The 13,858-nt window shown below is 46.0% G+C and overlaps 1 protein-coding gene across 4 annotated transcripts in view; it reads right to left on the bottom strand.

The window, feature by feature from the left end:
* Positions 1–13,858, bottom strand: part of LOC119160846 (uncharacterized) — a 275,521-nt gene that overhangs the window by 157,418 nt on the left and 104,245 nt on the right. For 2 of the 4 annotated variants that reach the window (XR_005108352.2, XM_037413099.2), the window contains one exon: positions 3,940–4,285. The exons of 1 other annotated variant lie outside the window; for it this stretch is intronic. Coding sequence is in view for 1 of the 3 variants with exons in the window: in XM_037413099.2 (XP_037268996.1) it covers positions 3,940–4,285 (346 nt within the window). In the remaining 2 variants the exon portion in view is untranslated. Of the gene's footprint in view, positions 1–3,939; positions 4,286–11,470; positions 11,611–13,858 lie in introns of all 4 variants that reach the window. One more of the 4 variants, XR_012887703.1, reaches the window with a different exon arrangement.

Raw genomic sequence — 13,858 nt, 5'->3', positions numbered from 1 at the left:
CTGACTTGGTGGTAGCACTCGCTATCGTCGACGTGTCGTTGTCGTTCTAGATGACAAATTGGTCATTCAGTAACGTTTGAAGTAGTTTCTGTGCTTGGTCCCGGCACTCGGCTGTGCCTTCGAAGTAGCAGCCATTAGGCACAGCATTCGGAGGTGTCGCGGCTTCTGGTTGGTTGACACCAGTGTACGCGTATTGACGTAGACAAAAATATCAAGCCCGCCTTGACCCCTCGCGCCTCGTCGCGTATGCCCCTCCGACGCCGACGCCGAGAGGCGCATTTGACGCTTAGGAGCGAGCATACGAATGCAGTGGTTGGCACTCAGGCGTTAGGGCCCGCTGCGGCGTATCTACACATGGTTCTCTTCACCTGGACACGGTGTAATATTTTTAGTTTCTTTCGCTTTCTTTGTTCAGTGTGCGCTGCCAACTCGGCGCTGTGTTAAGCAGCAGTACAGTAGACGAAGCTGTTTGTTCGTAAAAGTAGGTGGATAGTCGCACTCGTATTCCGGTTGATCGCGGGCCCTCGTATGCTGCTAATGTGCGAGCTTTTGTACTACGCTCGTGAGCATACGGTGATGTGCGCCTCCATCGCACTTTAGGAATTTATTTAATAATTATTTATAGGGTGTCTGCCGACTTCAGATTGAGGCATGAGCTGGAGTGGGTAGTAATAAAGTGTAGTAATAGTAATAATAAAATAGTTGTTGAAAAAACAGGTCACTGACCAATGTCAAATAAAAACAAAAACGTTTCGATGAACGAAGCCTGCAGGAGGAGCTCCGGACCATTGAAGATGACCTGATCAGGAATGGATACCCCAAGATTTTTATTAGGAAAACAACTAAATCCGTCATGCATAAACTGCAGTAAACTAGTCAAGCCATGCATAACACAACGTCTACAAAAAAGCGTGCATCGATTCCTTATATTCGAAATATAAGCAAAGCCCTAGCCCGTCTATTCAGAAAACGTGGTGTACAGATCGCGCATGTTCCAGCAAGCAAGCTTAAGGCTGAGTTGCTAAATGTGAAGGATCCTCTCCCTCGGCAACACTTTCCTGGTGTAGTCTACAAGATACCATGCGCCGATTGCGAATCGGTGTACATTGGCACGAGTGGAAATTACTGCAGACGTCTGATGCAACACAAGAGTGACGTCGCCAAGGGCCACACAGTGACAAATGCACTCGCAGAGCATGCGGAGAAGACGGGCCACGAGATAAGCTGGGACAACGCACGCATCATGGCCACGGAGAAGAATTTTACAACCAGACTGAACCTCGAATCACTAATCATTCAGACGACAAGTAACACAATCAAATAGATCATCTGGCACACTAAACCACGTATACTACCGGACTTTGCGTCATGCGCTCAACGTTACATAAGAACCTGTTGCTCAGCTGTCATCCCATTGTAAACAAGGGATCCGTACGGATCCCGAAACGTCTTCGTTTTTATTTGACATTCGTCAGTGACGCCTTTACCTGACCAAACGGCATTCCGTCGAAATCTCGACTAATAATAAAATAGTAATAAAATATTATATATATACATATATATACATATATATATATATATATATATATATATATATATATATATATATATATATATATATATATATATATATTACAAGGGTCCCACAAAAAAGCAATGAAAATCAACATAATGCGCTCTTTGCATGCTAAAACAATAAGCGCAATATTTTCAAAGATATAGGTGGACGAATGCACATGTTTATAGAACTTAAAGAACCTGAACGACAATGCTAAATGCATGTTTTAGTTAATGACCACAAGTCAATATAAACAATCACTGTGAAATAAAACAGCATTACCCGGACCGCTCTCTTTGTATATACAGCTCACATGCTCAATCTGTAGTTTTGTTTCGTTGGCGGTACGTCACTCATGCTACATTTATATGCCTTGTTCACTTCATAGATACTACGACACATGCTATTGAGATGGTGTGTACACATATCTGTGGCTAACTAAATAAGCAAATTAAAGGAGCGCAGTGTTACGCAGGTCGCGAAAAACCAACTTGGTGTCAACATTTCACGCATGTGAAGCACGTGTATGAAATAGCAATGGGAAATGTACAGGAGATGTATTTCAGTGAAAGGGTATCTTAGAAGTTTGACAGACGCCTCCTCATGCGTTCAATGCGCTTTTTGAACGCTTATCTCTAATTGAAAGCGCACAACACAAGCTCACATTACTCCGGTCTCGCGACATTACTCGGTGTTGCTGCACCAAGTCGGTGGCACGCAGAAAAGACTCCCATGTATCTTCTGTGCGCGAAGCGTCTGCGTATGTACGCCATATGTATGATGGTGGTTGCTGTGAGCAGTATCTAGTTTGGTGTCACGAGGTGTGGGTATACCTTGCTATAAATGCAAGTGTTGGGAAAGGCGCCCGTCTGAAGCTTGCGCCACAGGACGGCATCACGTCGGGGGAAGTCTTTATAAGCTGGATGATAGTTCTTAAGAATGTCTGTGAAAGTAACTAAAGGAGTTAGTTCTTGGCAGGCCTGGGAGGACGAATAATGGAAAGTGTAAGGCGTAAGGATCTCCGCCCGGTAGTTGAGAACTCGGGCAAAAGTGTGTCTTTGCGCATTTCCACCCACATTGGACGCCACGGTGTCTCAAGAGATTCCAGCTGACCTCCTTTAGGCAGTGTAACCGACCTCTAGTCTGGTCCCCTCTTTCTGGGAGAATTGAAGTTTTAATCATCACTGCCGGTTGCGTGAAGTGGCGCGCTGTGCCAGCTGCTGTCCGGGTAAGCTTTTGAGTGATCAGATCTTTCATAATGCGTTCTCGTCAACATTTGGCAACTCATTGAGGTGCAATCACCTTGCGGCGCTGGACCACGAAAGAACCAGCCGCATTTTCTTAGTCCGAGAGTACCACCAACGACTGAAGCTCAGCCTCTCCGAGGCCTCTCGTTGTAGAGGCGCTAGCAGTCGCAACCGTGACGGCGCCCAACAAAAGATGGCAAAGGCGCGTGATGTTGCAGCACGAAGCATTGTGAATTTCCCCTATCACAGTCGCTTCACTATGAGTAAGTTTCAGTTTCGGTTTGGGAAAACTCTGAGATTGGCAAGCCGTTGTGTGAAACTATTGGAATCTTTCATATTAAGTAGCCCACAAACTTGCGGCGTGCTTTCGCGCTGCCTGCACCGTCTTCTCGCGTTCTGTGAGAAGCGGCATGTTCACGACGATGTTGCCATTGTCGTAATCTTCACCCGATGGCACAGTCTTTCCCAATACTTTCTACACAGTTTGACTGCCACTGAGCAGCAGTTTCATAGTACACCTGCAGCTGAAAGCGGGGTGGAAGCGCAATGGTGGCTGTGACATCATCTTTTCATGAGAATCTCAGACTTCGACTGTAGGGGTGAAAAAGCACACGTTTCGGATAATTTGCAGCTTCATTCTTATGGTGTCAGTATCGCAAGATTTGGCGTGTAACGCTCTATCGGTATCGCTGAATTTGACGTTCAAATGTACTGCATTCCAAGCTGTATTTGCTGCTTAGATTTTGGTGATGATGTTAGTATACTTACGAGAATCAATCCCATAGGCTGGCTTGTTAGGGAAATTTTGTGTCAGTTCTCATTTAAGTGCTCCATCCCAAGAGATATTCAGAAACGGGAATGTGTGACAAATGACGCTGTTCAATCAGATCCTGGCTTTTTATGTCTGTGTTGAAAGTACCGTAATATGTTTTTGCTTCGTATGGTGTGAAGTCCACTGTAGTTTTTGTAGTAATGTGTTAACGCTCGTTGCATATTTACTACTGTTGTAAACATGCAACACTTCAGCTTGGTATAAATTCTTGTCTGACACAACAGTAGCAATTACTAAAAAGGCAGATGTAACCAAGAAACTTATACCTTTTAACTAAAGTAAATGAAGAAAGCCATACTCACTCACTGATAACAAGAGCCATCCTGGTCATCCTAACGAAGGCCGACAAATACGCAACCAAGTGACTAAATTTGGCGGCCGTTATCAGGGCAGTGTAGTTGACGTGCAGTTGCTCGGTGCCGAGGTCTATGCTAGCGCTGAAGGTGCCATTTTCTGCCCTAATTAGGTTTGTGCCTGTCTGTCTGATTGAGCTGAGGCCTGACACTGATCCTTCAAGCAGTAAAACTCTGCCGAAAAGGGAGAAGTCCAGGACTTGGTTAGGTAAAGCCATGGGATCCAGTTTCAAGTACTTCGTTCCCAGCCGCAGAACTCTTGTGAATGTATTCGTATACGATTCAGCTGTGGTTCCTGGAAATCGGAATCATAAGGATTGAGTGTTAATATTGCCCCAGTATAGCTAGCCATGCATTACTCAAGACAACCCAATAAATCGTATAATATAGTCGCGCTAGTATACCGCATACGAAGGAAATAGATTGTTAGTTGCAACTACTACGCGAAACACTGCATGATTCAGTCATAAGCACTAGATGTTCACACCTCTTCCGTGTTAAGACACGCCCGCAAGTGTCCCGATATAAGGTAGAATAAACATTCCAGTGCGACCAGGCTCATCCTCGGTGTAAAGAAGAATCAAAAATGGCAGTTCTACTAGGCCCGTGCTCTTCATTCACGAGTGGGCGACTTATTTATTTCATGTAGCCATCGCTTCCAGCCAACCTCTGAGCCCTATCCAACAGGCGGAGCTAGTCGTCGAGGTTCCCTGACGTAAGCAACTTCTCCCTCCTGCCTGCCCGATTTTCTTGGATGCTCCCTTCGTCTATGAGCAGGGTACATGGCTTCTTTTGAAATCACCATAATCATCCGGCTGCTGAGCCGATGGTCTGAGGTTTGATCACGGCCGTGGTGGTCTCATTTTTCTGTAGGCAAAACGCTAGGGTCCCGTGTGCTGTGCGATGTCAGCGTACGTCAAAGGAAAAAAGCAGATCGTCGAAATTTCCCGAGCCATCCACCAGGGCTGTTCTCGCAGTCATATCATGGTTTTGGCGTGTGCAGCACGAACAAATAGTATTAATATTACTATTGAAAGAAGAGGAAGTACTCCGACCCAGAGGCAGCACCATCGAGCGTGCAGCAGAGGCTCGAGCTCGTGAACTGTGGCTGATGCATCGCCTCACTAGCAACAACCTTTCCGCTCAATAAATCTCCTTTATCTTTGGTGGAGGTACGGGGTACCGTCCTCTATACCTTCTCGCTATCATCCTGGAACTACGTTCTCGGCGGGTAGCTTCTGCAATGCCGGACGCCGATTAGCAGACGCTTCCATCTCTTCTGGCCGCCTGTTCAGGCAGTGTTTCATAGCGGGAGCCACCAATAGTCGGCGGAACAGATGGCAACGACGTTGAAAATTGGCTCTAGACTTTCGAACGGGTGAGCGCTTTGAACAGATGGACGTACGCGGACAAGTTCACACGCGTGCCGTTCTACCTTGCGGATGTAGACAACCTTTCGCTTAGTAAACACAAGAGAGACGTTCAAACGTAGCCGCAATTAAAAACTTCGATATTATCAGTCTTCGGTCGAGCTGCCGTCCGAAAACTTTAAGCCGAGCAGCGCTTACGCGTGCGCGCACAAGAAAGGGGTGAGACCTTCACAAATTACATAGATGTCATCGACTTGTGCAGACGCGTGAATGCCAATGATGGAAGCTGAAAAATGTAAGCACATCGTAAAAGAAATTGACAACGACGCTTTTCAAATCCTCTTGGCAAAAAGCCCGACCAGAGTTAACGACGTAGTTAGCTTGTACCAAAGCTACAACGAATTGCAGAAGCAGCGAGCTCTGACAAGGCGTCTTACAGCGCACGTTTCGGCATCACTGTCTAGTGTGACCAATGGTCATGACCAAGCATCGCTAATAGCCGAAATAAAAGCATTTGACTGCGAAGAAGTCGCACGACAGCTTTCCTTGGTTCCCTACACGCCAGAACCTACCACAACTTTACCGTCATCTCTCGGTGGCGTCATTCAAAGAGAGGTTGCCGAGGTCCTACCAGCTGCCCGTGAGCATATTCTTGTGGCTGCCCCACTCACCTACACCGTGGCTGCAGCTGTGCCAACTCGCACGGCGCCTGCACCTGCATTCCAGCCTCAAGCGAGCTATCCCTCACCCCCAGTCCACTTGACAATCGCTAACACCGCCAACCCGTAGCGCACCCTTTACAATCGCCCAATATCTAACGTATGTCGATACCCCGGACAGGTACTAAGGTATTGCCGCCACAGGATGCATATTACCGATAAAAACCGCCGTGAGCCCTTCTTCCCACTTGATCCAACGCGCATTGCGCTTCCTCCACTCCGATGCCTTCCCACTACCAGGATGACCGCCGCCCTCGGTTGGGACGTCTTTGGTCGCCCTCTGCATGCCGCCGCTCACCTTCTCCCATGTGTCGATGGCCCGCGCCTAACGAGAAGAAAAACTAGATGACGCCGTTCCTAAAGCCAGAACTGCGCAAGTTGTGGTCTGCCCAACTCCTCATTTGTCTCCTACAAGTCTCACTGATGTGTTCGTCAAAAATATCCCTCCTGTCGCTTTTGTAGATGCCGGTGCAGCTGTTTCTAGTATTCATAATAGATTTTGCGCTCAATTCGAAAGATTACGAAGCCTTTCTCCAGATTATCGCTTCGCACAGCAAGTGCTCAACCTGTTCAACCAACCGCAGTGTGATCAGCCTGTGAGATATTTCAGGACATTCTGTGTACGATAGAGTTCATCGTTCTTCCATCGTGCTTCCATACCCTTATCTTGGGGTGGGACTTTTTGTCGTGTCATAATGCTGTACTCGACTTTGCTCAAGCTGAGGTTTAACTTTGCCCACTGTATGACCGAGCGTTTGTCGACACCCAGTCTGCCGCTAAACTTGTCATTAAAGAAGACAACTACATCCTTTGATGCACTTTTGCGTTCGTACCAGTTTTATGCAGCGTCATATACGACGGCACGTCTTCTTTACACCATCTCTAATATTCGTCGCCCGAAGAGCCCTCCCACTGCCTTTTTTGCCGCTCTCGACCGTGTAGAATGCTCAACCACAATGGCAGTTTAAAATCAAGAGTCATCACATTAGTTCCCACTTTTTCACTAATGCCTTCACCACGTCGAGACGATCAGTTCTACTAGAGTTATATCCGTCCCCGATGAGGTGCCTTCTACCTCTGCCTGTGAACTGGTTGTCATCTCCGCGGCTGACCCAACGTTGGCAAACATATTTCAACCATTCATCGGTGAAGATTTGACATTTTCGCAGCGTTCACAGCTTCTCACCGTCCTTGGGTGCTACCGCCATTCTTTCGACGTTGCACAAATATCTCTCGGCCGCGCCTTAGCAGTAGAACACTAAATCAACACTGGGTCCTACTCACAGCTGCGACAATGACCACATCGCGTGTCCGCTAAGAAACGACAAGTCATTGCTGACCAAGTAGAAGAGAAGCTTCACAGAGGCGCTATTTGACCTTCACAGAACGTATGGGCGTCTCCGGTCGTCCTCGTCAAAAACAAAGACGGTTCTGTTCGTTTCTGCGTCGATTTGCGCTGATTGAACAAGATCACGCTGAAGGATGTCTATCCATTGTCGCGCGTTGACGATGCTTTGAACTGTTTACAGGGTGCCGAGTTTTTTCTTTGTTAGAATTGCAGTCAGGCTACTGGCAGGTGCCGATGGTGGATTACCATCCGATTTTGAGCCGATTACCCCAAAACCGCTTTTTTTACGCCAGGTGGCTGACATGAATTCACCGTCATGCCTTCCGGACTTTGCAACGCGCCTGCAATGTTCGTACGAATGATGGACAACATCCAGCGTAAACTTAAATGAAAAATCTGCTTGTGTTACCTCAATGATAACGTGGTCGTCGCCCCAACTTCGACACACACTTACGTCGCCTTCAGCACGTCCTTACTTGCTTCACCAGTGATGGTTTGCAAATAAACCTTCAAAATGTCAATATGCCATGCGTCAACTGATCATTTCGGGCCACTATGTTTCCAAGGAAGGCATTCTCCCGAATCCCGAAAACTTTCGCGCTGTTACGGCGTTTTCCAAAGCTGCCAACAGCGAAGAACTTCGGAGTTTTATTGGCTTATGTGCGTGATTTCGGCGATTCATCCAAAGCTTTGCGTCTATTTATTCACCTCTCACGCAATTCCTCGGCAACTGCAAAGACCTCTCATCGTGCTCCCCTGCCTGCGACGAGGCTTTCATCACCTTGCGCCGGTTTCTCACGACGCCACCCATTCTACGCTATTTCGATCCTGAAGCACCGACTGAAATGCCCGCTGACGCCAGTAGTGTAGGCCTTGGGGCTGTGCTCACACAACGTAAACTGAAGCATACGAAATACGTCGTGGCATACGCTAGTCGCACACTCGCCAAGGCAAGAGAGCAACTACAGCGTCACGGAAAAGGAGTGTTTAGCCATTGTGCGGGCCCTTGAAAAGTTTCGCCCAAATCTATATGGCCGTTCTTTTGACGTCTTGACCGACGACCTTGTGCTGTGCTGGCTCTCGACGTTAAAATACCCATCTAGCTGCCTTGCTTGCTTGGCGTACGGATGGCAGCATGCGTAGAACGGAAGCATGCTGACGCCGACGTCCTTCACGTTCTGCTCTTTCTCAGAATGCCACAGCTGAATCCACTTGCGATCCCACATTGTAAAATCTTGACTTCAACACCATTGCTATTGAACAACGCAATAACCCGTAGACTGCGTCACTTCCCAATCAAATCTCCGACACTTCTAAAATACTAAAGACGCGAACTCTCCAGCGCCAGGTTCCACACTTCTCGATACGTGACACACTTCTCTATCGACGCAATTACGCACCAGCGGGACGCAAGTGGCTGCCCATCGTTCCACGAAACTTTAGGTCACATATCAGTTTCTCTGTCCACGCTGACGCACAATGTGGCCACGCAGAAGTCTGTCTTCAAGACCTAAAAAAGGCTTCGACATTATTACTACTAGAGTCGTCTTTATACCTTCGTCCGCAACCTCGTCCGCTTTTGTGCCGAATGTGAGCGCCGAAATTCTGCACCGCAAGCCTGCGCTGGTGAACTTCAGCATTTACCATGCCCTTCCCGACGCTTGGAACGTGTCGAAATAGATCTTTATGTGCCCCTTCCATCGACTCCAAATGGCCAAAGGTAGATAATAGTTACTATCGACCACCTAACGCGCTACGCTGAGAACGCCGCTTTCCAAACAGTTACAGCACAGGAGGTCACCACTTTTCTACTGCGTCGTTTTGTGCTGAGCCATAGAGTTCCTCAAGAACTCCTCAGTGACCATCGCCGCCCCTTCTTGTCCAAGGTCATTGAACGATTGTTCGCTGAGTGTGCTATCGTACACAGCACATGTACCACTTACCACCCTCAACCCAATGGTGCTACCGAGTGCTTTAATCGTACTCTCGGTGATATGCTCTCTATGTACGTGACGTCTGATCCTAATTAGGACTTAGGTCATCCATTCGTTACATACGTCTATAATACGGCAACACAAGCTACAACAGGTTTCCACCATTTTTAACTCCTCTACGGTCGTCACCCCCCCCCCCCCCCCCCACAAACACCATTGACACCATTCTGCCCTATCGACCGAATGCGTCTGAGTGCCAGACGATTTTGGACGCCGCCTGGCACAGAGAAGATCAACGCCAGTTAGCTCGTCACTTTACCTTCGATGACCAAAACCGGCAAAAAGCAATTCATGATGCGGAGACTTCCACTCCCGTTTTTCTACCGAGTGCCCTTGTGTGTCTGTCAATTCTGCATCGCACACCTCGGCTCTGTTCCAAACTCCTGCCAAAGTTTGATGGGCCATATCGTATTCTCGAACAGATTATTCCCGAAAATATCTACTGTGCAGAAGATTACCTCATTGAGCTTCTTACGCCACCGTAAGACTTGCGACGTCACAACCGCGAGGTTGTACACGTCCAAAGACTCAAGCAGTACCATGTTTCGCACCGCCTGCACAGGACAAAGTCGCCAGGATGGCTCCTTTTTGCCTTCGGGACCATTGTAAAGAAGGGCATGTACTCCAGCCCAGAGGCAGCAGCATCGAGCGTGCAGCAGAGGCTCGAGCTCGTGAACTGCGGCTGGTGCATCGCCTTACTAGCAACAACCTTTCCGCTCAGTAGAGCTCCTTTATACTAATATCTTATTAAAGTGTTTTATCATTATTATTATTATTGCCACATAACATCTCGTACAGGGTTTAGCAGTTGCATCTCGTGGCGTAGTGTAGATGGCCTGTCTGGAGCCTTTTGTGAGCAGGTGGATATCGGTGTCAATGCTTCCTGTAGCACAGCAGTTTTTTTTAATATACTGTAGGCATTCGGTACTCTGCATATCTTGAGTTCGAATATCGCTATGGAGTAGCTCGAGGTGTTTACTCTCGGTCTGCGGCATGCGGCGCCCAGTTCTCTGCTAAGGATTCTTGCCTCGGTGGCGATTCCGATAGGGATCCTTACCCGTTACGTGGCGTACATAGTGTACTTGGCTTGTCTGGAGCCTTTTGTAAGCAGGTGAATATCGGCGTTGTTGCTTCCTGTAGTGCAGCACTTTTTTGTATACTGTAGTTATTCACTACTCTGAATATATTGAGTTCGAATACCGCTACGGAGTAGCCCTCTGTGTTTACTCTCGGCCCACGGAATGCAGCACCCTGTTATCTGCAAGAGATTCTTTCCCTTGTGTTTAAAGGATACTTGCGTCTTCGAAGTCTCACTAGAGACTAAAAGAAGGCACGCTTCTTCGCTTCAATATAAGTATCAGTGTAACAGGAACGTGAAACTGCCCTTACAGAAGTAGAGGAATGGTTACTGTGCATTGAATTACAGAACTTGCACAATGTCTATCGGTGTTTGGCAGCTTAGCACCACTAAATTTGGATTTTCTTGTGCTGATGCTTAGTAGAGTTTTCGATGCCAATGACTAAAAAGCTAGATAAATATTAAACAAACCATTGTGGTTAACTGCAGAAGCGTAACCAGTAAAAGTGGTGTGACAGCTAAAAGAGCGTCTCTGATCACACGTAAAGTTTCGGATAAGGTCGCCATTCCATGGCGAGTTACTGAGCCCCACGGCTAGACTACAGGGAAAGCAGCACGAGTCTTGTGTAGCCAGAGTTCGGGCTGCGATTTTTTTCTGGTTAGTGTGCCAAGCATCCGTTGTTGTGGGCTGAGAGGTCATGAGTTCGACTCCCATTTACAAATTTTTTTGCCATATGATTGTCAACACTTTTTTGGCGTAATTTTTGTGATGGTAATGCGTCTCGGTGAACTTAATTATAAACACTTTTGTGGTAAAAATAGACTTCATGGCAATTCCGAATTTTTCGACCTTTTGTGTTTTAAAGGAAGTACAGCCCACCTTTGCTTGAAATTGAATCAACAGCGAACAATATGTAGAAACTCCTTGAAATTTTTTTTTGCTTTAGTGGTCTTTTGTGAGCACTTCTCACCAGAGTGATCAGGCAGCCTCGCAGCCAGCCCAACGTCATATGAATGTATTGACTTCTCCTGGTCCCTTTCACTTCTTTTATATAGTAATTATTCCAAGTAGAGGTGTAGGAGACAGAATTTTTGGAAGATGAGAAACTTTCTGTAAAACAGAGAGTATGTGAGACTAATGGCCATCAAATACAGGCGTGCGTTTTCTGACTGCTGTGAGCTGGTATAGCGTGCACGTGGTATTTTTTTCCAGAGATGATTGTGTGCCTAAGAACAAAAAGACTGCTATTTGATTGAACGAATACAGCGTAACATAATCGAAACAAGGAGACACACATGGAAAGGCGCGGTTAATTGCAACTGTGTTCATTTGAACTTCAAAGGGTCATTTCATGCACCATACCTGGCTCTATATACCAAGACATAGATAACAATGACACAATTATCAGAAGAAAGCAAATATGATGAATTCAATAATATTCGCATGGTGACAGACAGGAAAAAATCTTAGCGCTGAAGCACTCCCACCTAAGAGAAAGCAAGCTACTTTAGGTACGAAAATATCACAAAAGCGAATATCATTCCTAAAACGCCCCGAATTTTAATCTGAAAACCCTACGCTTGCGGGGCTGGAATTGGCTGGCAATGTGGGTAAGTTCAAGTACGTCAGAAAATGAACATGTGACCAAAACAAGAGGGATAAAAGTGCGTGAGGCTAAAACGCCAAAATTTATACGACCTTGAGATTCCATCTCGGTGACAGGAAGACGACGTCTTTATTTCACACATAATAAAAAGAACGCAAGAACAAATCAAACGAAAATAACCGTAAACACAGGACCTAAGGCTGACCAAAGTAAATTAAAGAAACACAGCGTCCGGCTCACACACCATACAATAAGAAGAAAAAGCAACTAGCAACCTTATTTGTGTGAACAATCAATACGTTCAAATGAAGCAATAATCAACAAAAGCACGGGAAAAGCACGTGAGTCACGCTAGCGGAAATTGTGATTGTAAAGAGCACGTGTACGTGAAACGACAAGACTGAACAAAACCATCTAGATTGTCACACTTGGTATTAGTTACGGCTGCGGCGGCTGCATTTCCCATTGAGGCGGAAATGATGTCGGCCCGTTTGCTCAGAATTGGGTGCATGTTAAAGAATCCCAGGTGGTCGAAATTTCCGGAATCCTCCACTACAGCGTCTCTCATAATCATGTGGTGGTTTAGGGACGTTAAACCCCACATATTTATCTACGTATAAGTATTAGTTAGTTAAAATGAGGCATATATATATATATATATATATATATATATATATATATATATATATATATATATATATATATATATATATATATATATATATATATATATATATATATATTACTGGTATGTTGCATATACTAAAACAATCAAAACAATCTATGTAATTGATCAATATGTACTGCTTACAAAATTTATTACTAACGAACATGACACTGCTTATCTTCTTTATTGCAGTGCACCAGAGAGTACGCACTCCAGTGTTTGGTAAATCAACATTAGGGCCGAATCAGGTGCGGCGTTTGCTACTGTCCTTCGTCCGGCGCTTCGTTTCACAGCGTCATCAGGCATTGGCGCACTACGCGGGCTAAAATACCCATCTGTGGACGACGCAAACATCGGCAGTGACCACCGCTTACAAAATACACTTCCCCGGCCTCAGATGTATTAAGTCACCGCTATGCACTATGTCTGCCGCGAGTACAGTGGTGATACATATATTGACTTAGCTTTGTTCCTAGAAGATTCCAAAGCTAAGTGTTTCGATATTTTTATACCGTTTCCGAAAACTATACATAAATTTATGCATGGATGTAAATATTCCCTGAAATGTCCCTAAAATGCGCGACCATGAGTGATAATTAAACGTCAATTGCCCTAAACGTTACAAGCCCTTCCTTGTCTCAGTGATGTTGATGATGATATGCAGGTTTTACTGTCGCAAGGGCCATGTCTTGGCCAAAGAGCGCCGTTGAAACTATGAAAAAGTGGCAATGATTTGTGATTTAGCAATGAAATGTGAAGTCTATGAACTAAGATGGTGCTTTAGGGCTCTATAAGAGTTTAAATTTGTGCATTATTCATAGCAAAAGAATAAGGAAATTTTTGGAGCTGACATGGATTTTAGCAATTTGGCCTCAACGGTACCCTTCAACACTATGCGGCCACAGCAGCAGCAACCTCGGGGCGGAGGCTGTGCTACCCCATGTAAAGCAAAATGTTATCCCAACGTTGAATAAAAGCACCCAGATGCCAGTCAGCAACGCTGCCTAAAAGCGCTTGACGTCCTCTTTATCGATAAGATGATAACGTAGCTTGTAACATTCAGGACAACATCGCAACGTCTAAGA

This window comes from Rhipicephalus microplus, chromosome X (assembly GCF_043290135.1).
Source record: "Rhipicephalus microplus isolate Deutch F79 chromosome X, USDA_Rmic, whole genome shotgun sequence".
Classification (NCBI taxonomy): domain Eukaryota; kingdom Metazoa; phylum Arthropoda; class Arachnida; order Ixodida; family Ixodidae; genus Rhipicephalus; species Rhipicephalus microplus.
This window is presented reverse-complemented; position numbering and strand designations above follow the sequence as displayed.